This window comes from Schistocerca piceifrons, chromosome 2, assembly GCF_021461385.2.
Source record: "Schistocerca piceifrons isolate TAMUIC-IGC-003096 chromosome 2, iqSchPice1.1, whole genome shotgun sequence".
Lineage (NCBI taxonomy): Eukaryota > Metazoa > Arthropoda > Insecta > Orthoptera > Acrididae > Schistocerca > Schistocerca piceifrons.
In genome coordinates this window covers 976,259,084-976,284,480 of record NC_060139.1, presented here as the reverse complement: position 1 = coordinate 976,284,480, position 25,397 = coordinate 976,259,084, and the positions used below count along the sequence as shown (strand labels likewise).

The 25,397-nt window shown below is 42.3% G+C and overlaps 1 protein-coding gene across 1 annotated transcript in view; it reads right to left on the bottom strand.

Annotated features, from left to right (window-relative positions):
• The window catches only part of LOC124776527 (probable ATP-dependent RNA helicase DDX46), a 172,942-nt gene that overhangs the window by 31,499 nt on the left and 116,046 nt on the right, over positions 1–25,397 (bottom strand). The window contains exon 12 of the mRNA XM_047251554.1: positions 20,967–21,049. Coding sequence (XP_047107510.1) covers positions 20,967–21,049 — 83 coding nt within the window. The remainder of the gene's footprint in view (positions 1–20,966; positions 21,050–25,397) is intronic.

Below are 25,397 nucleotides of genomic sequence, written 5' to 3'. Positions count from 1 at the left end.
GTCATTCTACTGTCTTCAGGTGCACTTGGGAACTTGGTATTGGTATCTGCTCCCCCTGAAATTGTGGAAAAGGGAAAAAAAAAGATTTGTGCTGTCCAGGCAGAATCACAAATGGCATATTTTGAATTAAATAGGCTGAAAGAGGCAAAAGACAATTGGAGCTGAGAAAAGACGACAAGTAATAGCAAAAGGAGAAAACCTAAGAAATCACATTTCGAATTCTGGTTAGCAATCAGTTTAACTTGTTACCTGAAATAGGTGAAGTGCTTCAACCAGTGTTTGAGCTTAATACATACAGTACAGTAGACTTGTAGAAACGACTTTAAGGCTAGTTCGGTAGAAAAGTCACGTAGAAAGAAGTCTTGCTTCTAGGGACCATTCACAGGAGAGGGATAGGCTAACTGCTGCAGGAAAAGCTAGGCATAGAATACCAGGTAACAAGTGTCACGAAATCTAGCCAAGCCTAGCCAGGTGAAAGAGAACATAGGGACCTTGTGTAGAGATTTTGATGGCAAGGATAAGCAACCTATTGCTGGAGAACCAGGAAAAAGCTTGACTAGCAACTTAGACTATAGCATTAAAGGTGATCTGGAAAAAATTGAAGCAGGAACAGCACGCACTAATGTGGGTTTGTTGAAGTTTTGCAGTGACATGATCAGCCCTGGGTTAACACAGCTGTGAGCTGTGTGAACAAAGAGCTGAGCAAGTTACTTTTGGCTGGAAAAAAGTCTCATATCTGTGCCATGTCCGTTGCTGCAACTGGTAAATGAGGATACACTAATCATGACCTGCACCTAAATAGGAGGGCGAAGGAAAGATTAGTTGAACACCTTGGAGAGTGTGTGAGAGAAGCCACGAGCACACAAGACAAACCCCTGTGATTACTTGTATCAAAGGGACACATCTTCTAGGTTAGAGTCTTGTTAGAGATTGGGAGTATTGAAAGAAATTTGAGAAGTTTAACACCATAATCTGTGCAACAGTTTCCAGAAATGTAAAATTAATTTGTTTCATCAGATCATTAGAGGGTTGTAAAACAAGATAGATGAGCTTACTTTATAGTTAGAAGCTGTGAAAAATTCTGAAGGGATAGATGTTCTGTGCCTCTTTGAATGCCATGTAGCCACAGGAATGGAGAAATTAAATACCAGCAGTTACCGAGTTCAATAATTTTTGTGGAGAGTTACATGGAAAAAGGAGGAGTAGCAACATAAGTGAAAGTTGAACACAAATTCAAAAATATTGAAAGAAATAGTTTTCATGTTTACCAGAACCTAGAAGCAGGTACTTGTGAGCTGTTACTGCAGAACACTTCTCTGATAAATGTAACAGTCTACAGATTGTCTCTAGGAAACTTTCAGCTACTTATAAGAAATCTAAATGCATTACTGAGCAGCCTGTCAGACAAGATGAAAAAGTTAGTAGTTTTTTGAGATTTCAATGTAGATATCTTAAAAGATACGGACAGGATAAATGAACTAGAATTATTATTTGTGTGTTTCGATCTAATTTCAATAGTTACTTTTCCAACTCCTCTGCAGTAAAACAGTACGACACTGATTGATAACATTTTTAAAGACAGTGCTCAGGCTGCAACAATCAGTGTGTGTCTAATTGCTAATGGACTGTCTGATCACAAAGCACAATTGATGGAAATGAACAGTATGGTGCATTACAACCTGAAGGCAGTTCCTATAAAGCAGATAGGCTTACAATGAGAACAAGAGACAATGTTTTAAGAGTAAGCAAAAAGGGGTGGTATGGGATGAAGTATATGTAGCAAGAGATGCTAATGTCGCATTCATTTTATTCCATAGTCAATTTGTAACAAATAAAACTATACGGGATGTTGTCCAATGTGAGATAAGACAGCCAGTCAGTGTAAAAGATCCAATAATAATTATAGTAAATGACAATGTAGAGACTGATAATGCACAAGCTGCAAGTACTTTTTAACAACCACTTTCTAAATGCAGCAGAAAATACAAGATTAAATGGTTCAGTTGAAGAAGCAAGAGAATATATTAAAAATGTCATTCCACAAAACTTAAGCAACAAGAAAAGTACCACCAACATCCTTCATTGAAATTAGTACAATCACAAGAATTCTACAAAACAAAAGCTCTTGTAGGGTTGATGGGATTTCAAACAGAATTCTGAAAAGTTTTTGCACCTTAATAAGTAATGTCCTTAGTGAAAATGCAATGCATCACTGACACAGGGAATTTTTCCAGAAAGGTTAAAATATGCAATTATTAAACCACTTCGTAAGAAAGGTGACAAGCCATCATTTCCATAAAACTTGAGTTTTTGTATGAAAGTATTATGATCTACAAAATTGAAAGCTATAGAGAGATCACAAAAAATGCCAACTTGTGATATATTATTATTTAAGGCTTGTAGTATTTGATGTGTGAATGTATAAATAGATTCTCAATTGAGCAACCTTTCTGGAACCCAAATTGTGATACGTGAAGTAAAGACAATTATCATTCAGTTTCCTTACTGACATCTTTCTCCAAAATATTCAAAACAGTAATGTACTCAAAAGTAGTCACATATTTAAGTGGAAACAATTTACTTAGCGTATCACAGTTTAAATTCTTAAAACGTTGCTCAACTAAGAATCTATTTATACATTCACACATCAAGTACTACTAGCCTTAAATAATAATATATCACCAGTTGGCATTTTTTGTGATCTCTCCGTAGCCTTGAGTTGTGTGGATCATGATACTTTCTTAGAAAAACTCAAGTTTTATGGAAATGATGGCTTTTCACACAACTGGTTTGAGTCATACTTGACAAGTGGAATGCAAAAGGTTGTGCTGAATAATTCAATGTCAGAAAGACAGAAAATTTTAGTGACTGGGGTAAAGTAACAAAGGGACACCCACAGAGTTCATGTTTGGATCCACTCCTATTCCTTATATACGTAAATCACCTTCCACTTAACATTCAACAAGTAAAATTGGAACTTTACGCAGAAAACAAATAGAGTCATACCAACAATTGGTGCAGCACATGAGCAGGAATCAGTAAGTTGAGTACAATGCTCCAAATTTTTGGATGTACATATTGATGAAAACTTGGAATGGAAGAAGTGTGATACTGAGCCTCTCAAACTATTAAGTTTAGCTATTTTTGCTCTTTGTACAACTGCCAATTTTGGAAACAAATGTATCAGCCTCTTGACAAATTTTGTGTATTTCCACTAAGTAATGTTGTATGGAATAATTTTTTGGGATAACTCATTACTTAGAAAGAAAGTATTGACTGCACAAAAGCGAGCAGCAAGAATAATTTGTGGTGTTCATCCATGGACATCATGTAGGTATCTCTTCAAGGAGCTAGGCATTTTAACTGCACCATCATAATACATATTTTCACTAATGAAATTCGTCAAAAACAATCAATGACAATTTGAGCGGAACAGTGATGTACATACCTGTAACACTAGAGGGGAAAAATGACTTATTACAAATTGTTAACGCTGCCAGTGGCTCACAGTTCAATATGCAGCAATAAAAATTTCTGATTATTTGCCAAATAACATAAAATGCCTGTTGACAGGCACCAAAGCAAGTTTAAAATGTAATTTAAAATCATTTCTCCTGCACAACTCCTTCTATTCCATTGATGAATTTCTACTTAAAAACTGGTATCCAGCTTTTAAAAAATTGTTTTCATTAGTAGTTGCATGATTAGGGATAAAATGATAATGTTTTTATTAATATTAACACTAATCATATACACATATCTTGTAAACTAACTCATTCCATATCATTTCAATAAAAGAAATGATCTATGGAACATGTAACTAACTAACTATATGGTCACATTTTGAAATTTTCCTTCAAGTCATTCAACCCTGTATTACATTTCTTAAAACAAAGTTTTCTTTCTTGATATTACACTTTTATAATAACCACTTGAGATTTGTAGATCCCTCAACTACCTCTCTATGTTCACTCCATTCCTCTGGGATGAAAGCAATCTTATTTCTGTCTTAAACACACCACACTCTCTTTCTCTTAGCAAATGTGGCCCTTTCCTGCAGAGTAGAGCATGAAATCATATGCTTGTCATGCATCACAGACATGGAAACCAGTAGTTTGATTGTGTGTGGCAAATCAGAACAGTGTACTGGAATTGAGCTCGAAAGCATATCTGGGCCTTTTACAGGTAAAGCACAACCAACTGTAATCTCCAAGCACACCTCACAGAGTGACTCCATCCTTCCAATATCTATTGAGGCTTTCCTGAGGTTCAGTATGCAGTTGTACTTCTGGTGGAATGCATGCTCTGCATTGAATTAAATAATTTCTCCCTCACTGGTTTCTTCTTCTATTGTCAATAGAAAAAAAATCAGTCTTCAAAACAAATTTATCTAATGAGAACAATCTCCAATTATGACAGTCGTATTACTGCAATGGAGAACTTCTTCCATGGTTGAATGACAGACATCTGTTTTCATAACATACATCATGAAGGGAAAAATGTGCAAAAAAAACGTGAACAGATGTCATGTAAAGAAAAATTAATACATGTGTATAGTTAAAAAATTATTCTAACTTTTTTCTAGCCTGCAAATATAAACTTCGTGAATTTTTCAATAGTCTTTTTATTGCTTGGACTTAGAGCCACATTAAATTTCCTGAAATGAGTCATTTTCTTGAATGGGGTTGTTCTTTCTTTTATTTTACACAATTAGAGCCACATTAAATTTCTTGAAATGAGTCATTTTCTTGAATGGGGTTGTTCTTTCTTTTATTTTACACAAACACAACTGAATAAATGAGTGGGTGTGCCATGAGCAGCAGCAGTTTGTGTTTGTAAATGAGATTTTAGTTAGTTTTTGTTCTCATGTGCTTCTGAAAGAAGTGAATTTTGTCTGTGTATTTTACTGGGTTGCCTAGAATGGTACACTACCTCACTATTAAGTTTTGTGTAAATGTTAGTACATTTGTATTGCATAAGCTTACTTTGCAGTTTAGTATTAATCAGAAGTAGCATAGCAGAAATACTTACAGATTGCATTCAAAGACTGCCTGGATTAGTGTTATATTCCTTGTGGTATAGATGAACACTGATTGAAGCTGGATGGGGACTGTGCCCGTTGTAAATAGACAAGGGTGGGGGGATGAGGGGGGGGGGGGGGGGGGGGGGGGGAATTGGCCATTGTCCACAAGCAGCCACAGTCAACAGGCTTCAGGATGCTGCTATGGGCTGCAGTGGCATTAGGGCACCTTGAGACAAATTCTTTGGCACCTCTGGTACCTAGGAGCTTCGTCTTGGGTCCCTGATGTTGCAGCATTTTCCAATTCGCTCATCCTGGCCGATTAACACTCATCTGATGGTGAATGGAGAACACTGGCAGGGCACGAATCTCTGGGCGGAAGAAGAAAATATGTAAATAGGTATGGCTACATGGCTACTCCCTTACACCTTAAAAATAGGTCTGTGGTATTGTCCACTGCTGAAAGTACATCTGAGGCAGCACAAGGCACCATGTCCGTTGGGTCTGGGGTCAAACAAACACAGAGGGGGTTCTCACCGGGAGTTCCAAAGTTAGGCAGATGACGGAGCTCCTTACGGAAATAACGAGCAAGTTGGGAAGGAAGGTCACTGTCCATGGTGTGGAGACTACCAGTAATGATGGAGCATACGGGGTGCACCCAGCTACAAATCATGATTCATGTCAGCACAAACAATGCCTACAGCCTGGGTTCAGAGGGCATCCTTGGTTCCTAAAGGCAGCGCAGCTTATGTTGAAGGCAGTCAGCTTCACACATGGGGAGGAAGCACAGCTAGTGTTTTACTGAATTGTTCCTAGAACTGAGTGCGGTTTTCTGGCGCAGAGCTGACTGGAAGGCTTAAACCAGGAACTCTGATGATTCTGTGACAATCTTGAAAGTACATTTCCCAACCTCTGCTATAGGGTCGAGAATTGTTAAACCCACTTTAATAGGCCAGAAAAGCACTATAAGCAGGACACAGCAACTAGCATAGTGGAGAACATGTGGTGTGCACATGTGGGTTTTTAGGTTAAAGAAATCCCCCCCCACTGGATCAAACAGGAAAGAATACTAGCATAGCCTTCAGCTATGTCATTTGCTACGACCTAGCAAGGCGCCATTATCATTTGCTAGTTATCTTGTGATGCATGTACTGTCAGACCGATGTTCACCAATTATGAATTAAAGTTAAGTATTCCGGCAGTTACGTACTTTTCTTGCTAGTATAATTACTTTACCTGTTCCAGACCTCACGCCAGCCTGCGTGAGCTTAAACGCGTGCCTTTCGGCTTCCTCCAAACCCCGTGAATTGGCTCCTGCCAATTCACAACATATGACGACGAGGATTTTGCGCTCGTATTTGCCCTGATTTACTTGTGTCATGGCTTCGCCACAATCTCCAGATGTACTGTCCGAATTTTATCGCTTACAGAACCAGCAGACGCAGGCCTTGCTGGATGCCCTTGGACAGCTCGTCCAGGGTCAGCGTGCAATGCAAAACGATGCGGCAGCTGCCGCTCCACCGCTACCGCAGCCACACCACGCAGTTGCACCACCATTTTGTCCTTTTGATGCGGCACTGGAAAGCTGGACGAAGTGGTCACGCCAATTTGGATTCCATCTCGCCGCCTACAGAATTCAAGGTAACGAGCGGCAGCCTTTCTTATTATCGTGTGTCGGCGTGTCCACATACCATGTGATAGTCAAATTGTTTCCCCGACGCGACGTAGAAACTCTGTCGTACGAAGAAATTTTGTCTGCATTAGATGCATATTTCAAAGAATCAGTCAATGTGGTTGCCAAACGGTATACGTTCTTTCGTACAAAACGTACGGCCGGTCAGACTAATAGAGAGTGGGTTGCAACCTTGCAAGGCCTTACTAGGGATTGTGCTTTTGAGTGTCAATGTGGACTCCCTTATTCAGATACTATGGTACGTGATGCAATTGCACAGAACGTTTCTGATGTTCGTATACGGGAACAGATTTTGAAACTAGTCAATCCCTCCCTTCAACAAGTGATAGACATATTGTATCGGCAGGACACACTTGACTTTGCTCAGGAATCATTTGAAACTTCACCAGTCGTGTGTCACATTAACCGGCCCGCCGGGCGAGCTGCACGGAACAGTAAACAGTCCTCGCGCCCGGCCGTGCCAAAGCCGCCAAGACCTCAGCCACGTGTCCCGCGCAAGCAAGCAAATGCAGTGCTAAAATCATGCCCGCGGTGTGCTGCTAGACATTCGCATGAGAACTGCCCGTCACGCCAAGCTATCTGCTTTTTCTGTATTAAAAAGGGACATGTTCAAAGTGTTTGCCAGAAAAAGCTCAGATCGGACACTCACAACCATTCCAGGCCCTTTGCTTCGTGCCGGAATCGGAATCGAACCAAGAATACTCAGGCTCGTGAACCTTCGCCCATGGAAATTCATGTAGTTCATTCCACTCCGCCCAGTGCCACTCTTTCTAACAATGACTGTGTTCGTCCCACAAATAGTGTGCGTCGACATCGCCGGAAATCCCGTCAAGTCGCAAGTGATTCAGTACCAGTGTCAGTTCACATTGCACGAGACAGTCGCTCTTGTCGTCAGCAGGACAATAAACTTTTTGTAGACTTGGACATTAATGGCGACGTGATACCATTCCAGCTCGATACCGGAGCTGCAGTTTCCTTGATCAATCAAGACACGTACAAACAGCTGGGTACACCTCCGTTGCGTGCTGTAAATGTTAAGTTAAGTAGTTATTCGGGACAAGCAATCCCTGTGTTAGGACAGTGCAGCCTTCTTGCAAAATACAAGGGACAAACAAAACTTGTGTCATTGTACGTCCTGCATTCTTCTTCTGCAGTGAACTTGTTTGGTTTTGATTTATTTCAGTTGTTTAACTTGTCTATAGTCAATCAGGTCCTATCGGTGAACCAGATTGTGCCTTCAGACAGTGTTTCTCGTCTATGTGAAGAGTTTGCAGACATTTTTGCACCGGGCCTTGGTTGCGCTAAGAACTATAAAGCACATTTGGAACTGAAAGTCAACGCGCAACCGAAATTTTTCAGAGCGCGCAATGTTCCCCACGCATTGCGTGATGAGGTCGCACGAACATTACACGATTTGGAATCACAAGGTGTGATTGAACGTGTGCAGGCTTCTCTCTGGGAGTCACCGTTAGTAATTTTGCGAAAACCTTCCAGAAAATTGAGACTGTGTGTGGACTTCAAAGCTACAGTGAATCCACAACTAGTGATTGCAACTTTTCCTTTACCCTGCCCAGAAGATCTTTTTGACAAACTGTGCCCGGGTAAATATTTTTCGAAGTTGGACCTAGCAGATGCGTACTTGCAAATACCGGTGGACGAAGAATCCCAGCGCGTTTTAGTGGTTAACACGCATCTTGGTTGTACCGATTCAAACGACTGCCATTCGGGTGTGCATCCGCCCCTGCTTTGTTTCAGCAATATCTACAAACTGTTTGTGCGTCGGTTCCTACTGCAGCAAACCATCTGGACGATATTGTGATCTCCGGAAAGACAGAAGAAGAACATTTAACCAATCTCAGAACATTATTTCAGGTCTTGAGCCAAAATGGTCTTCGTTTGCGGAAGGACAAATGTGTGTTTTTTGCTCGTGACTTACCACATCTGGGCCATGTACTCAATGCCCAAGGCATACATCCCAGTCCTGAGCACCTCTGTGCCATACAAGACTTGCCTTCGCCGCAGAATTTGAAGCAGCTACAGAGTGTGCTGGGAAAAATAAATTATTATCATCGCTATGTGCGCCACGCCTCTTCCATTTCAGCTCCGCTTCATCGCTTACGCCGTAAATGTGTTCCGTTCGTCTGGACGACGGAATGCGAACGCGCCTTTCGCCAGTTGAAATCGGCGTTGCTTTCCAATACTTGCCTTACGCCATTCGATCCCCGGAAGCCCCTTTTGTTGATGGTGGATGCATCGGATTTCGGGATCGGTGCTGTGCTTGCGCACAAAGATGGTTCGCACAATCGCCCTATTGCCTTTGTGTCCAAATTGCTCTCGTCTGCGCAAAGAAATTATTCACAGATCGAGAAAGAAGCTTTGGGTCTCGTATTTGGTGTTACTAAGTTTCATGATTTCTTGTATGGTTGTCACTTTACCATCATCACAGACCACAAACCTTTGACATCGCTTTTTCATCCGAACAAGCCTGTACCTCCACGTACAGCGCAGAAATTCATTTGCTGGTCTATTTTCCTCTCGCAGTACTGCTACGATATCTTGTATCGGTCCACTGCTAAGCAAGGAAACGTCGATGCATTGTCCCGTTTGCCTGTTGCTGCGGATAGTGCATTCAATTCCTCCGAACTTGCTTGCATGTTCATTGATGTGGAAACCAATGACGTGGTCGAATCGTTTCCGATCGATTTTCGTCGTGTAGCTACGGCCACAGCTGCCGACCCCATCCTTGCTACCGTTCTGCGCTTTGTTGCTACGCAATGGGCCTTGTCAAAGTCGCGGATCGAGGATCCGTTGGTTCGCCGATTTTTTGCTCACAAGGAGAGACTTTTTGTTCGACATGGTGTTTTGCTGTAGCGTTCTGATAATGATCAGTCCAGGGTCGTGGTCCCACATTCGTTACAGTCCTCTGTCTTACAGCTTCTCCACCAAGGACATTGGGGTATAGTGCGAACGAAACAACTTGCTCGTCAGCACTGTACTTGGTTCGGAATCGATGCTGCGATTACGAATATGTGCTCTTCTTGCATGGCGTGTGCCGAACAACAATCCGCGCCGCCGCGGACATTCTTTGCATGGCCGAAAGCCACTACCCCTTGGCAACGCTTACACATCGATTTTGCTGGTCCATTCTGGAATGCTCGATGGTTGGTTGTGGTAGATTCATTCAGTAATTTTCCTTTTGTTGTCCGGATGTCTTCCACGTCGTCATCTGCCACCATCCAAGCGTTATCCGCTATCTTTTGCATTGAAGGTCTTCCACAGACTATTGTTTCCGACAATGACCCACAATTCATGTCCACAGAATTTCAGTCATTTTGCAAGGCCAATGGTATTCAACATCTGACGTCCGCGCCGTTTTCGCCGCAGTCAAACGGTGCCGCTGAACGATTGGTCAGGACTTTCAAGTCCCAGATGTTGAAGTTGCGAGAGTCACATTCTCGGGAGGACGCGTTATTGCTCTTTTTGTCCTTGTATCGCTCTCAGCCCCGAAATGGTCGCTCGCCGGCTGAGTTGCTCCAAGGTCGCCCTCATCGCACCTTGATGTCTTTGCTACATCCGCCGCATCAGGTTACTGTGCAGCGGCAGACACCCGCTTTTGCCCCAGGCGACGTTGTATACTATCGCAACTATCGTGGTTCACGGCGTTGGCTCGCAGAGCGCATTCTTCGTTGCCTCGGCCTCGCTATGTATCTAGTTTTGGAGGCCTCTGGTGAGGTGCGTCGGCATCTCAATCAGCTGCGCCTCTGTCGTCGCACGGGTTCTGCCGCTCCCCGTCTGCTTTCAGCGACGGTGCCGTCCGGTCAGCGCCCTGGGGACCCATCTACTGGCTCGCCTCATCCCCGGGTGTTACCGACGCTGCCTTCCATTTTGCCCCATGGCGACTCGCCGCCGCATGTTCTCCCGCCGGCGACGCCCGCAGTGGACGCGTCGCTGCAACTGCCAGGCGCCTCCCTGCGTCACGCGCCGTCGATCGCTTCCCGTGACCAGCTGTCCTCCGACTTGGCACTCTTGCCCGCTCCGGACCACATGGCGTCTTCGCCCGTCGGGTGCCCTGACCCGATGGAGGTCGACCCTTCGGCCCCTCCTGTCTCTCTACGGGCGCACACACCGCATGTTGGCATGCACCCTGGACTAGGTTTTGAGGCATTTCCTAGTTCCCCTCGGACCGAATGGCAGGGTGCGGGTGGCACAGCCTCGCCTGTTGTTAGGCTCCCCACCTCATCGCATACGTCAACATGGGGTCCTCCCCACGGGGGACGGAAGGCTTATAACACAACCGTACGCCGATTTGCGGGGGAGGAATGTGGTGTCACCGCCAGACACCACACTTGCTAGGTGGTAGCCTTTAAATCGGCCGCGGTCCGTTAGTATACGTCGGACCCGCGTGTCGCCACTATCAGTGATTGCAGACCGAGCGCCGCCACACGGCAGGTCTAGAGAGACTTCCTAGCACTCGCCCCAGTTGTACAGCCGACTTTGCTAGCGATGGTTCACAGACAAATTACGCCCTCATTTGCCGAGACGATAGTTAGCATAGCCTTCAGCTACGTCATCTGCTACGACCTAGCAAGACGCCATTATCATTTGCTAGTTATCTTGTGATGCATGTACCGTCAGACTGATGTTCACCAACCATGAATTAAAGTTAAGTATTCCGGCAGCTACGTACTTTTCTTGCTAGTATAATTACTTTACCTGTTCCAGACCTCACGCCAGCCTGCGTGAGCTTAAACGCGTGCCTTTCGGCTTCCTCCTAGTGGCTTGGCTGTCGCCAAATCACAACAAATACCATCCTCATTAATTAAAGCGAGTAGTACCTGTTATGGTAGACAGGAGAAACAAAATGTTAATACAGTATTAGTTGACCATAGAAGCATCATGGAAAGGCCCGAGAACTCATTTTGGTTTCAAACAGTAACAATGATCACATGGTACTAAGGACAGAACGCTGACTGAAGTCAGCTGTTAATAGCAGTGAAATTCTGACCAGAATGACTGTCACAGAGATAGACTGAATACTGGTTGTGGATGCACATGTATGCCTGTAAAAAGTATAACATTCTGAATGTGAAACAATTTAGGTGAAGAAAAGTGTAAAAAGAGGATCAAACATGGCCACTGGATGCTTTTACAGACCGCACTAACTCGTTGGAACTGAAATCAAACATGCAGCGGCAGCTCGTTTATACACCGACCGTGTGTCCACCATGCGTGTGCAAACATAACTGCCCTCTGTTTCAAGGCACAACAGCACACCGGTGGTGAAAGCTCACGGAAACAATAAATTGATATCAAACACTATTGACAGCTTTTGATGAGCAAAGCAAGGACCGTTGTTTCTTAATGTCAGACAGAACAGGGTTCCAACTCTTACTTATAGGATAACCCTTATCTCTGTTTATAATATTGTCAGACAGGCCAGATTTTAATGGCTTCTTTCACAACACAGCCCCAATACTATGGTGCAGGGGCAACCACTTGTGTCTTATCATATAATATTTTACGGCCTTCAGTAAGACAATGTTCCACCATTGCAACAATCCTGGATCGTACAAATCATTTGTCCAACATAGGCTTTCCCATAATGGCAGGGAATCTTGTAGACCCCAGGCTTTCTCAAATCCAGATCATCCTTCACTGAGCCTAGCAGAGCTCTGGTCTTAGCTGGCAGATGGAACACACTTTTAACATCAAATTTCTTTAAAATTCTTCATTTTTGAAGATACGCTCCCTATAAAAGGTAGGATGGCCATCAATTTGCTTGTATCTTCTGTTGATTCCTGCGAAGGTCCAATCTGTAGAGCATGACGGATCTGATTGTCAGATAAACACTATGTCCTAATGTCCCATCATCCCTCCTGTAGACCAAGACACCTAAAAACGGAAGTTTTCCATCCTTTTCAACTTCCATCGTGAACTTAATATTGGAATGATCTCACTGATGGAAGTCATCTGTGACATCAAACACTGCCATGATTTTTTTCCTCTGTTAGCCACTTTTATCAGAATTTCATGTGCAAGAAATGAACTGTTGATATGAAGTTATTAAAAAAATGTTTGTATAGTTTAATCCAGGTTTCCATTGGAGCAAACAAGTTAACTAGCACAAGCAAAAGAGAAATCTGTCTGATTTAACCTGTAGGCCTCTTGCAGGTCTCCTTCCTCAGTTACCTAATCATAAAATGGAGCCCTGCAGTTTAATGTGGAATCCGAACCACTCCAACATCTGTGAGAAGTGAATGCTCGGTTAAAAATCATAGTGAAAAAGTTGTGGTTGGAACGGGATTTGATCCCGCATGCTCTGGATCACGAAGCATGTGCTTTGCCACTAGAACATTTTTGTTTTAGAAAAAAAAATAATTTACAGTATGGCCATTAGAACCTACATTCATAGTGGAAACACTAGCTTTGTCATCTCCCGAGTTGATGCTTGACGTCAGTATTTAGTGTTCTGTTTATAAATTTCCCTTCAACGGCGATGAGAAGCCATGGAAAAATGGCAGATGATATACAAGGGAAATTTTAGACCAGTGCTAAGGAGAGATAGGGATGCAATTCTGTGTAAACTGTACGATCTCCATGCATGTCACACTTCCATACAGACTGACACACTTAAATCCTTCCTTCCCTGCACTATTTTGCATACTCAGTCAGGAACAGTGCACTCACCATGCAAAATAATCCTCAGTGAATAGCAAAGTTTAGCATTGTGGCTCTAACATGATTGAGTTGTATCCTAAGATCCAAAAACTAAAAACTAATAACACAGTGTTCATAGGCAATGTTTGCTACCTCGCGTTCTCTTCCGTTCCTCCTAGTATAAACAATTCTACCCATATACAAGCGAATGGTGGTGAATTTTCTTGCAAATGTTCATTTGCATGTGTTCGCTTCCATTCCCTCCATTGTAAACAAGGTTTTAGGTGCTTAAAATTGGTGTCTGTGAACTCTGGATAATTTGCTAGCAGCACTGCATAAGTGATTGGCCGAGTCATGCATTAGGCGGGCAGGGCTGTACAAACTGCTGTTGTAAGCTGTTCTTTGTGAGGAAAAAAATATGTAACTTTAGCATTTTTTACAAAATACTTGCAATGCCTCTTAGCAGCTAAAATTTTAGCAGTGCACCCCTTTTGTTGTCTTCTTCCTGTGTAAAAAATTTGAGGGTAGGTTTTGACATGTCTTACTGAACCATTCACTTGTCAGTTCACTCCTCAATCCAACTATGATCCATCTCCACTGTCCCCAGATCACTTCCTGTTAACTTTCCAGAACTTCTTAACATTGAAGCTTGCCGCACTATCATTCCAAAAATACCTTAATATGCAAACTAACCTCACAGCTGCAGAAAGAACCACAATCCAACATCTAAAAACTGATGCTTACCTTATACCTGCTGACATAGTGTTCACCACTGCTGTTTTGAACCGCAAGGCCCTCACCTGGTTCAGATTCATTGATGACATCTTCGTGACATTGATAAAGGGTGAGAACACACCATCCACAGTTCTCAAGAACCGCAACACCTTCTAACCCATTCTCTTCACGTGGTCCTACTCAACCCATCTTCCTCGATGTTGGTCACCACTTCAAAGATGGCTACATCAGTACTTCCATCCACACCAAACCTACCAACCGCAGCAATAGCACCAATTTGACAGCTGTCACCCATTCCATACTATACCACAACATCCCTTCCATAAAGCCCAGACACTTGCGGCCTTTGCATCTGTAGCGATAAGTGGTTCCTCTCGAAATATTCTGAGGGTTTCACTGAGGCCTTCACAAACTGTAATTACCCTCCTAACCTTGTACAAAAACAGATCTTAGTCACCTACCACCTCCCAAAGACCCACTGTCTGACCACAGAGGAATATTCCCCTCACGACTCAGTACCACCCAGGACTGGAGCAACTGAATCACATTCTCCACCAGGGTTTTGGCTACCTTTTGTCATGCCCTGAAGTGAGGAATGTCCAACCCATTATCCTTCCAAGCCCTCCCACACTGGTATTCCGCCACCCGTCGAACCTACGCAATATCCTTGTCCATCCCTACACAACCCCTGCTCCCTACCCCTTGCCTCATAGCTCATATCCCTGTAACAGACATAGGTGCAAGAACTGTCCCATACATCCTCCCACCACCACCTACTCCAGTCCAGTCACAAGCATCACCTATCCCAACAAAGGCAGGGCTACCTGTGTAACCAGCCCTGTTATCTACAAACTAAGCTGCAACCCTATGCTGCATTCTATGTTGACATGACAACCAACAAGCTGTCTGTCCACATGAATGGCCACCAACAAACTATGGCCAAGGAACAGCTGGACCACTCAGTTACTGAGCACAGTGTTCAACATGACGTTCTTCATTTCAATGACTGCTTCACAGCCTGTGGCATCTGGATCCTTCCCACCAACACCAGCTTTTCTGGAATGCGCAGGTGGGAACTCTCCCAGAAATATATCCTATGTTCCTATAACCCTCCTGACCTCAACCTTTGTTAGTCATTGTCCTTCAGCCGTCGGCACACGGACCATGCTAGCGAACGTTGGCGTTGAGTGTGCCAAGTTCAACGTTCTGCTGAACGCTCAGGAACGATGGGACTTGTGCATACGGTATGTGAGCCCCAACATGGTATACGCGATCGCAACGCACTCAAGCGACACTCTAGTTCATAAATCACACAGTTTACTCAATGGGCTCTGCAGATGATGAAGAAATTGATGAAATGTATGATGAGATAAAAGAAATTATTCAGGTAGTGAAGGGAGACGAAAATTTAATAGTCATGGGTGACTGGAATTCGAGAGTAGGAAAAGGGAGAGAAGGAAACACATAGTAGGTGAATATGGATTGGGGGTAAGAAATGAAAGAGGAAGCCATCTGGTAGAATTTTGCGCAGAGCATAACTTAATCATAGTTAACACTTGGTTCAAGAATCATAAAAGAAGGTTGTAAACATGGAAGAATCCTGGAGATACTAGAAGGTATCAGATAGATTATATAATGGTAAGACAGAGATTTAGGAACCGGGTTTTAAATTGTAAGACATTTTCAGGGGCAGATGTGGACTCTGACCACAATCTATTGGTTATGAACTGTAGATTAAAACTGAAGAAACTGCAAAAAGGTGGGAATTTAAGGAGATGGGACCTGGATAAACTGACTAAACCAGAGGTTGTACAGAGTTTCAGGGAGGCCGTAACGGAACAATTGACAGGAATGGGGGAAAGAAATACAGTAGAAGAAGAATGGGTAGCTCTGAGGGATGAAGTAGTGAAGGCAGCAGAGGATCAAGTAGGTAAAAAGACGAGGGCCCGTAGAAATCCTTGGGTAATAGAAGAAATACTGAATTTAATTGATGAAAGAAGAAGATATAAAAATGCAGTAAATGAAGCAGGCAAAAAGGAATACAAACACCTCAAAAATGAGATCAACAGGAAGTGCAAAATGGCTAAGCAGGGATGGCTAGAGGACAAATGTAAGGATGTAGAGGCTTATCTCACTAGGCGTAAGATAGATACTGCCTACAGGAAAATTAAAGAGACCTTTGGAGAAAAGAGAACCACTTGTATGAATATCAAGAGCTCAGATGGAAACCCAGTTCTAAGCAAAGAAGGGAAAGCAGAATGGTGGAAGGAGTATATAGAGGGTCTATACAAGGGTGATGTACTTGAGGACAATATTATGGAAATGGGAGAGAATGTAGATGAAGATGAAATGGGAAATACGATACTGCGTGAGGAGTTTGACAGAGCACTGAAAGACCTGAGTCGAAAAAAGGCCCCGGGAGTAGACAACATTCCATTAGAACTACTGACAGCCTTGGGAGAGCCAGTCCTGACAAAACTCTACCATCTGGAGAGTAAGATGTATGAGACAGGTGAAATACCCTCAGACTTCAAGAAGAATATAATAATTCCAATCCCAAAGAAAGAAGGTGTTGACAGATGTGAAAATTACCGAACTATCAGTTTAATAAGTCACAGCTGCAAAATACTAACACGAATTCTTTACAGACGAATGGAAAAACTGGTAGAAGCCGACCTCAGGAAAGATCAGTTTGGATTCCGTAGAAATATTGGAACACGTGAGGCAATGCTGACCTTACAACTTATCTTAGAAGAAAGATTAAGGAAAGGCAAACCTACGATTCTAACATTTGTAGACTTAGAGAAAGCTTTTGACAATGTTGACTGCAATACTCTCTTTCAAATTCTAAAGGTGGCAGGGGTAAAATACAGGGAGCGAAAGGCTATTTACAATTTGTACAGAAACCAGGTGGCAGTTATAAGAGTCGAGGGGCATGAAAGGGAAGCAGTGGTTGGGAAGGGAGTGAGACAGGGTTGTAGCCTTTCCCCGATGCTATTCAATCTGTATATTGAGCAAGCAGTAAAGGAAACAAAAGAAAAATTCGGAGAAGGTATTAAAATCCATGGAGAAGAAATACAAATTTTGAGGTTCGCCGATGTCATTGTAATTCTGTCAGAGACAGCAAAGGACTTGGAAGAGCAGTTGAATGCAATGGACAGTGTCTTGAAAGGAGGGTATAAGATGAACATCAACAAAAGCAAAACGAGGATAATGGAATGTAGTCGAATTAAGTCGGGTGATGCTGAGGGAATTAGATTAGATTACACTTAAAGTAGTAAAGGAGTTTTGCCAATTGGGGAGCAAAACAACTGATGATGGTTGAAGTAGAGAAGATATAAAATGTAAACTGGCAATGGCAAGGAAAGCGTTTCTGAAGAAGAGAAATTTGTTAACATCGAGTATAGATTTAAGTGTCAGGAAGTCATTTCTGAAAGTATTTGTATGGAGTGCAGCCATGTATGGAAGTGAAACGTGGACAATAAATAGTTTGGACGAGAAGAGAATAGAAGCTTTTGAAATGTGGTGCTACATAAGAATGCTGAAGTTAGATGGGTAGATCACATAACTAATGAGGAGGTACTGAATAGAATTGGGGAGAAGAGGAGTTTGTGGCACAACTTGACAAGAAGAAGGGACCGGTTGGTAGGGCATGTTCTGAGGCATCAAGTGATCACAAATTTAGCATTGGAGGGAAAAATCGTAGAGGGAGACCAAGAGATGAATACACTAAGCAGATTCAGAAGGATGTAGGTTGCAGTAAGTACTGGTAGATGAAGACTCTTACACAGGATAGCGTAGCATGGAGAGCTGCATCAAACCAGTCTCAGGACTGAAGACCACAACAACAAACAACTCAATGGGCGCGCGTAAAATTCCCACATTAGCTCTATTATATGCACATTTCCTCAATCATCCTCGAAAAGGAAAGTACCATGTCCAATCAATAAGGACACAGGCTTATAAAAGTTCCATTACAAACAGTGCGTTACAAATTGGAATACTTCTGTGCGTAAGATAAACATTATTTCATCATTCCCACATTTTAGTAAAACCCCAAGGTCAGTCTTACTTGATCACTGTTCCTACCCAGTTGCAGAATCTTTGCAACATGTGGATTACGAAGCGTAAAAGAAAAAGAGCAAATTATCTTTATGCAAGTAGGACAAGCTGTCCTGTGGATTAAGACAATCAGTCACCACTCAAAAAAAGGTGAACTTATATTTACATAACATCAGATATTGTAGAATATACTTATATTACACTAACAATAAAGTATCAGAACCTAAAAAAAATGCGAATGTTAGGAAAAAAAAATTTTGGGAGTGTCAAGACGCGAACCACCGCCCTCACAAACAATGCACCATACGACAGCGACACTATTCATTACGCTAAACCAACAATACAACTATTGCATCTACTCATATTATGTTACCCCTTGCTGAAAACCTTTAACGTAGATATGTTACTAATTGAAATTTAATTATAACAAACTGTACCAAGAACAATGCGTTTTGGGTGGATCTTCAGTGTGTCGCTGCCTTCAAACAGCCTCTTCTCATAATACGCAAGTTACAATAATTCTTTTGTCACGTATATGATGTTTCTCATTATTTTATTGGAACGAATCACACAGTTAACAAGGGGGTTTTCCAGTGATTCTCAATTTGCTGGTTCTCAGAAACGGCATATATACGTATAGGCTTGAAATGAATGAAAATATGGTGCCTCACAACTCAGTACTGAAGGGATACGGCGCGCTTGTGATGTAGGTGGCGTTGTGCCATCTCATTGGTCAACGCTCAGATGCACGCTCAGGATATCTGACATGCCAGATATTGCTCTGCACGTTCGGAAAGACTCCCGAGCGTGCTACTCCACGATATGACGTCAGAAACTCGGCATGCTCAACGCTCAACGTTTGGATGCACGGTCCGTGTGTCAACGGCTTTACCTATCTAGGCCCTTCCCTGTTCCCATTCCAGCACTACACAGCCTCTATTCCAATATGCACCCACTTCTCTCCTTTTCTGCTATTCCCCCCCCCCCCCTTCCCCTGCTCTCTGTCAAAGCTATCAACTGCCCCTAGCTGCCCTATCCCCTCTCCACCTCGTCACTGTACATTCCCACAAGCAGCTTTTTATCGTCCTCCCTACCCGGACACTGTGGTCATGTTGATGACTTGCTTTTCTGCGTCTGCTTCTGTGTGTGTGTGTGTGTGTGTGTGTGTGTGTGTGTGTGTGTGTGTGGAAAGCACACAATACTGTGAAAAAAGCATGATCTGGGAAACCTTTCAAAAACGAAGAATTAAAAGGCTGACTATGAAAAGAATAAAGGGAGTGTAAGAAGGAAGTGCGAGCTGTGTAAAAGTAGGAGAAGGAAAGGCAGACTGGTTAGAACATAAAAATGGGCTGAAGCAATGGAGTGCACTATTTCCAGATAGATGATTTAATGGTGTGAGGAAATGGAAAGGGACAAGGTATAAGAAAGGCTAAATATATGGGGGGACGCAGTGGAACAGTATGGATTGAAATTTATGCAAACAAGTGTGAAGGGATAAGATGTGAGTGGTGATTGATATAATTAGAGAGCAAGTACTAGGGGGTATAATGAAGGCAATGGCAGGAATGATAAGGAGATTACTGAAAGGGGAAGGAAAGGCAAGTGCACGGAACCCTGCAGCGTGTAAGAAGCTAGGTTTGGAGGAAGGATGTACCACCCAAAAGCAAGCACATTATGCTACAATACTCACACATGCTTCAGAAATGTGTGTAATAACGAAAAGGCAGAGCAGAATACAGGCTTGTGGGACAAAATTTCAAAGAAAGAAGAGTAAGGAAGGTGACGTTGAGAGAAATTGTAAAAGACAAGTCTTCGTAAGAGAGCATAGAAAAGACAAGGTTATGATGGTATGAGCATGTTAAAAGAATGGGAACTAGAAAGACACTGAGACAGGCTCACGAACTGATGGTAGGAGGCACGAGACCTAGAGGAATATCGACAGACGAATGGATCGCTGGAGAGAAGGAATGTGTGACAATGAGAGGAGAAGACAGAAAACTGGAGAGAGAAACATGGTGGAAGGAAGGGAAGGATGGAGAGGCTTATATCCCAAAAGATCCAGCCAGGGACTGAAACTTTATAGAAGATGATGATTATAACTTAGGAGATTAGAGGATGATGATTATAACTTAGGAGATATCAGTGCATCCTCTTTTTCCTGTTACCTCAGGCAATGATTTGTATATGTCACCCTGTAACAGGCTGTGTAAGTCATTTCAATGGTGAAGGAAAGGCAAGGGCATACCCCCACCAATACAATGATGACTAGTAAAGCAATTTGGCATTCAAACCAACCTTCCGGTTGATGACACTTTTAGTTCAGTTTTGTTTACAGTAACAAGCAATAGCCGGTAAATTCATCTACAATACTGACACAGCATCATACAAACAGGTAAACCAATAATGGAAACTATCTCTCTTCATCCAGTCAGATCATGCAAATAATATGGAAGTAATAACTCAAGCATTTTTCACTATCAATTTACACTGCAAAATATTTCATGAAGTGCTTAGTAACAAATCTGTCACAGTTGCAGTACATACATACTGCAACAAATTTCTTAGCAAACATTTCACAAAATATTAAAAAAGTTGATGCTCCTGTGTCACCAAAACTTTGAAACTGAAAAGATGATGGGAACTGCAAAAGCTTATTTATTGTAACAAAGAAATAAACTGTTTTAAAATGCAGTCTAAATGCATTCCTGAATTAGGCTACACAAAATTTATAGATATTCAAGATTCTTAATCTCCTTTTGATTTAATACTCTTGTATTTAACACCACAAATAATAAGTACCTGAGGTTCAAACCCCATGTCAAACATTCTATCGGCTTCATCCAGAACAACATACGTTACACGTCTTAGGTTGGTTACTCTTCCTGCGAAGAAGAAATGCAAACATTAGGCATCTAAATATTAAAGAGAGGAAACACTGAAGAGAAAAAAAGACATATCAAAAGATATAAATTATATAACATGTTACATTACAAACAATGGAATAATTGAAAAGTGTGACAGGCTATTACCTAGCTTCCAGAACTGTTACTTACTTCCTCTGGAAGGAAAGAGGTATACGTTTGGGAAGGAGTGCAGGGTACTCAGGTCCCTGGTTAAAATATACAGTTTTCTTTGTGCTCACTACAGCTGTGTTCCTGTTGGCTGCTTGAGTGACCTACCCCTCCCTTGCCAAAACCTGTCCCTCTTTTCCTGCCAGATGAAGGAATAATCATTTCCAAAAAGGTAAGTAATACTAATTTTTTAATGTGTCTATTAGTAGTACTTTAATAATACTTCCTCAAGGTAAGCATTGATCAGACAGTCTTGTAATTTTACAATTATCTCAAGTTAATTCTTATTTTGATACAAACAATGTAAGGAGTAATAGTAATCACACTTACTGTGTAGTTGAGACCCTGAGAAGTTAACAGGTCCCCCCCCCCCCCCCAAACACACACACACACACACACACACACACACACACACACACACACAGCAAGGGAGAGACAGAGGGAGAGGGAGAGGGAGAGGGAGAGGGAGAGAGGGGGGAGAGCGGGAGAAGGGGATTGGGGAGGAGGGAACAAATGAAGGGTAGTCACCTCAGCAGCTGCCTAGTGCCAGCCTTTGAAGACTCACTGCTACAGGGTGCAGAGGCCAGAAGATCCTGTTCCACAAGACATACAGAGGTGTCAGCATTCTCACTGGGTGAGCATGTGGATTTCAGGGCAGAAAAATGGTAGGCGGAGCGCACTGACAAAACGCAGGGCAGCTGGGTGAGTGTATCACGCAGCGACACCATTCAAGAGGACTTCCGAGTTGTTTGATTCGAGTAAATACGGTACTGTGTAATTAATTCGAGAGTCCTCGGCATATTACAGGCGTTCCATATAGTCAAAATTTGCAAAACCCCACCAAATCATTCATTCAAACAACAAAATCATTCACTAGCATGTCTACATAATCGTAGTCGTCTTCATCCTCATTGTCATCATTGTCATCATCATCATCGTCATCACCACCACCACCACTTAGAGCCTTTGCAGTTGACAGGTGAAGACTCAGATGTTTGTCAGCTGGAAGGACATAAGAACTCTTCACAGGAGTATTTCTGTCCTTTCCGGCCTGCCAGTTGTGTAGTAGGTGATTTCGCAGCCAGAGGCAAGGATTTGGTGGCTTGTTGCACAGCTGGAGGAGAAGGAGATGGAGATGCTATTGTGATACTGGGTGATTTTACAATTGCCATGCTGAATTTGACCTCACAAGTCTGCATGGGCATGTCCTTCGCAGGGCAATGTGTAGTAGCAAGAATGGAACTTTGTCAGATCGTAAAATGCAGGGGTTTTGACTAGTGCACAATATGGTTGTGAGAATTCATCTGATGCTGAGCTGGTTGGTGGTCATGCCAATATGAAAACGATGCAGAAGTCACAGCAAAGTTGACACATGAGAAGCATGTTTTCACAGGTGGTCCTCTTCTGATGGGATTCTAGAGCATACTGCTGAGGACAATATACTCAACATCAAATTATTTCCCTCCTGTACCAGATTTTCTGACTGCACAGATGGGAACTGTCCAAAGAACATACCTTTCTATCCACCCTCCTGGTCTCAATATTACCTAGCCTCTGGCTGACACCCACACCTACCTGTTCCCATCCCTCCCCCTTCACTCTAGTTCGATCCAGCTATCCATTCATCTATATCCACACTGTGTTGTCCATGGTCTCCCTCTTTAATTACCCTTACTTGTCTCCACCCTCCCCCCCCCCCCCAAAAAAAAAAACCCTTACCATCACTTCATCATGTGCCAGATGAAACTTCCTCTGCCTATGCCAGTGCAACCTTTCTGTTGCCACAGTCCCATCCCCTTTCTTTGCTGCTTCTGTCTGCTTAGATATTGCTGTCCTTTACCTTCACACTATAGTCAGATCAAATTTATTTGTTAACCAATACTTCACACTTTATAATCAAATTATCTAATCAGAACTCTCAATATCACAAGTAAACTGTCCACCATTGTAAATGTTTCACAACATTTGCAATGTATGAGTAGTGCACACCAGTGGATGCACTCAAAGGTCATTTAAAAACTGGATGCTAACTCCTGTCTGCAGGAACAGCCTGTGCACTGTTGACTAAATCTTAAGTGACAGGCAGCTGGTAGCTACTGTGACAATGCTGTAGTTGCATGCAAGAGCTACTAACATCTATTTACACAATCTTTTAGTTGCTTACACAAATATCTAGTTTACACACACACACACACACACACACACACACACACACACACACATTTCTGAGAATCAGAATTTACCTTTCTGAATAATTTCTTTTTCTTTTTTTCCTTCACAGGATGAAACAAATTTCCCTTTCAGCTGTATTTTTTATTATATTATTCTGCTTAAAATGTAACTGCTTTCAGGGCCATAGGACCTATCCTCAGGCACCAGTTACAGGTGGTTTTTATATGTCACTTGTTCACATAGATAGCAGTTTTGCCTGGCTCGACGAAGACGTAACTGGGCTGAACCTTGAAGATTGTTGTAGATACAAAAATGCCAAACATATTATATGTCAACTCTTGCTGTACAGCGCAGAAACCCGGCCATGAAGATGGGGGAAAAATGTAAGGTGTCAACAAGAGAAATGAAGTTTTTTTTTGAGGAGACAAACAGATGCAAAAATGGAAAGAAGTGAGAAATAAAAGAGTTAGGAAGATAACGTTTGAGGAACACACACAAGAGAGGAAAAAAGCTTAAAATTTATGGACATGTGAAGAGAATGGATGAGATGATGATGCTGAGGAAGATGCACAAGATGAAGATGGAGGACAAGAAACCAATGGAAAGGTCAAGGTACAGGTGGCTAAAAGGAGTGGAAGAATGTATTCAGAGACACAAGAAAACTGGGCCAAAATAGGGTCAGAGAGGTGGTGGGGAGACAGGAGAAGATGGAGAGGCTTGTGCTCCATGCTGATCCTTCCAGTAACATGACTGTACAAGGTGGTGATGGTGTTGGTGGTGGTGGTAGTGGTGGTGGTGATGACGATGATAATGATGACAACGAGGATGAAGACGACTACAATTATGTAGACATGCTAGTGAATGATTTTGTTGTTTGAATGAATGATTTGGTGGGGTTTTGCAAATTTTGACTATATGGAACGCCTGTAATATGCCGAGGACTCTCGAATTAATTACACAGTACCATATTTACTCGAATCTAAGCCGTACTCAAATCTAAGCCGCACCTGAAAAATGTGACTCGAAATCGGGGAAAAAAATTTTCCCCGAATCTAAGCCACACCCGAAATTTGAGACTTGAAATTCAAGGGGAGAAAAGTTTTAGGCCGCACCTCCAAATTGAAACAAAGTTGTCCATTATAATATGAGACACAATTTAGGTCGAATGAATGACGATACAGCTACAGTAGTTTGGTTTGAGTCGTAAGCTTAGCAGTTAAGCTTTACCAGGTAGCCATTGCTATGCGTTAGGCGCTCCGTCCGTATTTATACGGGTACCTTTCCTTTTTCACGTGCTTCCTCTGGTTTGAATTGATTGCTTATTTTTCTTTGATCTGATAAGTCCCGTTCTCTTTGTTATAGGTGTTTACGTCATTCTAAGCTGAAAATACATTACTGTATTGCGTCATGCATTGTTTGTCGCTTTCTGATAATGAGTGTTTACGGCCTGTCACCGCTCGCCGCATGGTTTGTTTTTGTGCACGGTACCGCCGCTTACAATTTTTTTTTTCCGTTTTTCTTTTTTTAAAAAGAGGAATCGTCTCAGTAGCGAAACAATGGCAAGAGACTGCTATTGTTGTTACTTACACTGCTGCTTTCTTTGATAATGATCAACAAGAACCAAATAATAGACTGCGTATGATAGACGATGTTCTGAACGAGAGTTTAGCGAAAAATTTTCTCCATTTGAAAATCTTTGCTGACGGCACTTTAGTACATTACATTCTGCACATAAATTAGTCATCTTAGATTTAAAAATCTAATAAATTGCCGTGCTTCATTTCTGACCGTATCACTATTAGGCATAAGAATAATACAAATATAAACATGACATGATATGTGTATTCTTCCGCGTTCGCTGTTGTCTCACTCTATTTTCGAAGTTTATTAGGCAGACAGGATTTAAATGAGATAGCTGCAAACACGAAAGAATACATGACAAAATGATTATATTTGTATTATTCTTATGGTGAAGAGAATACTGCAT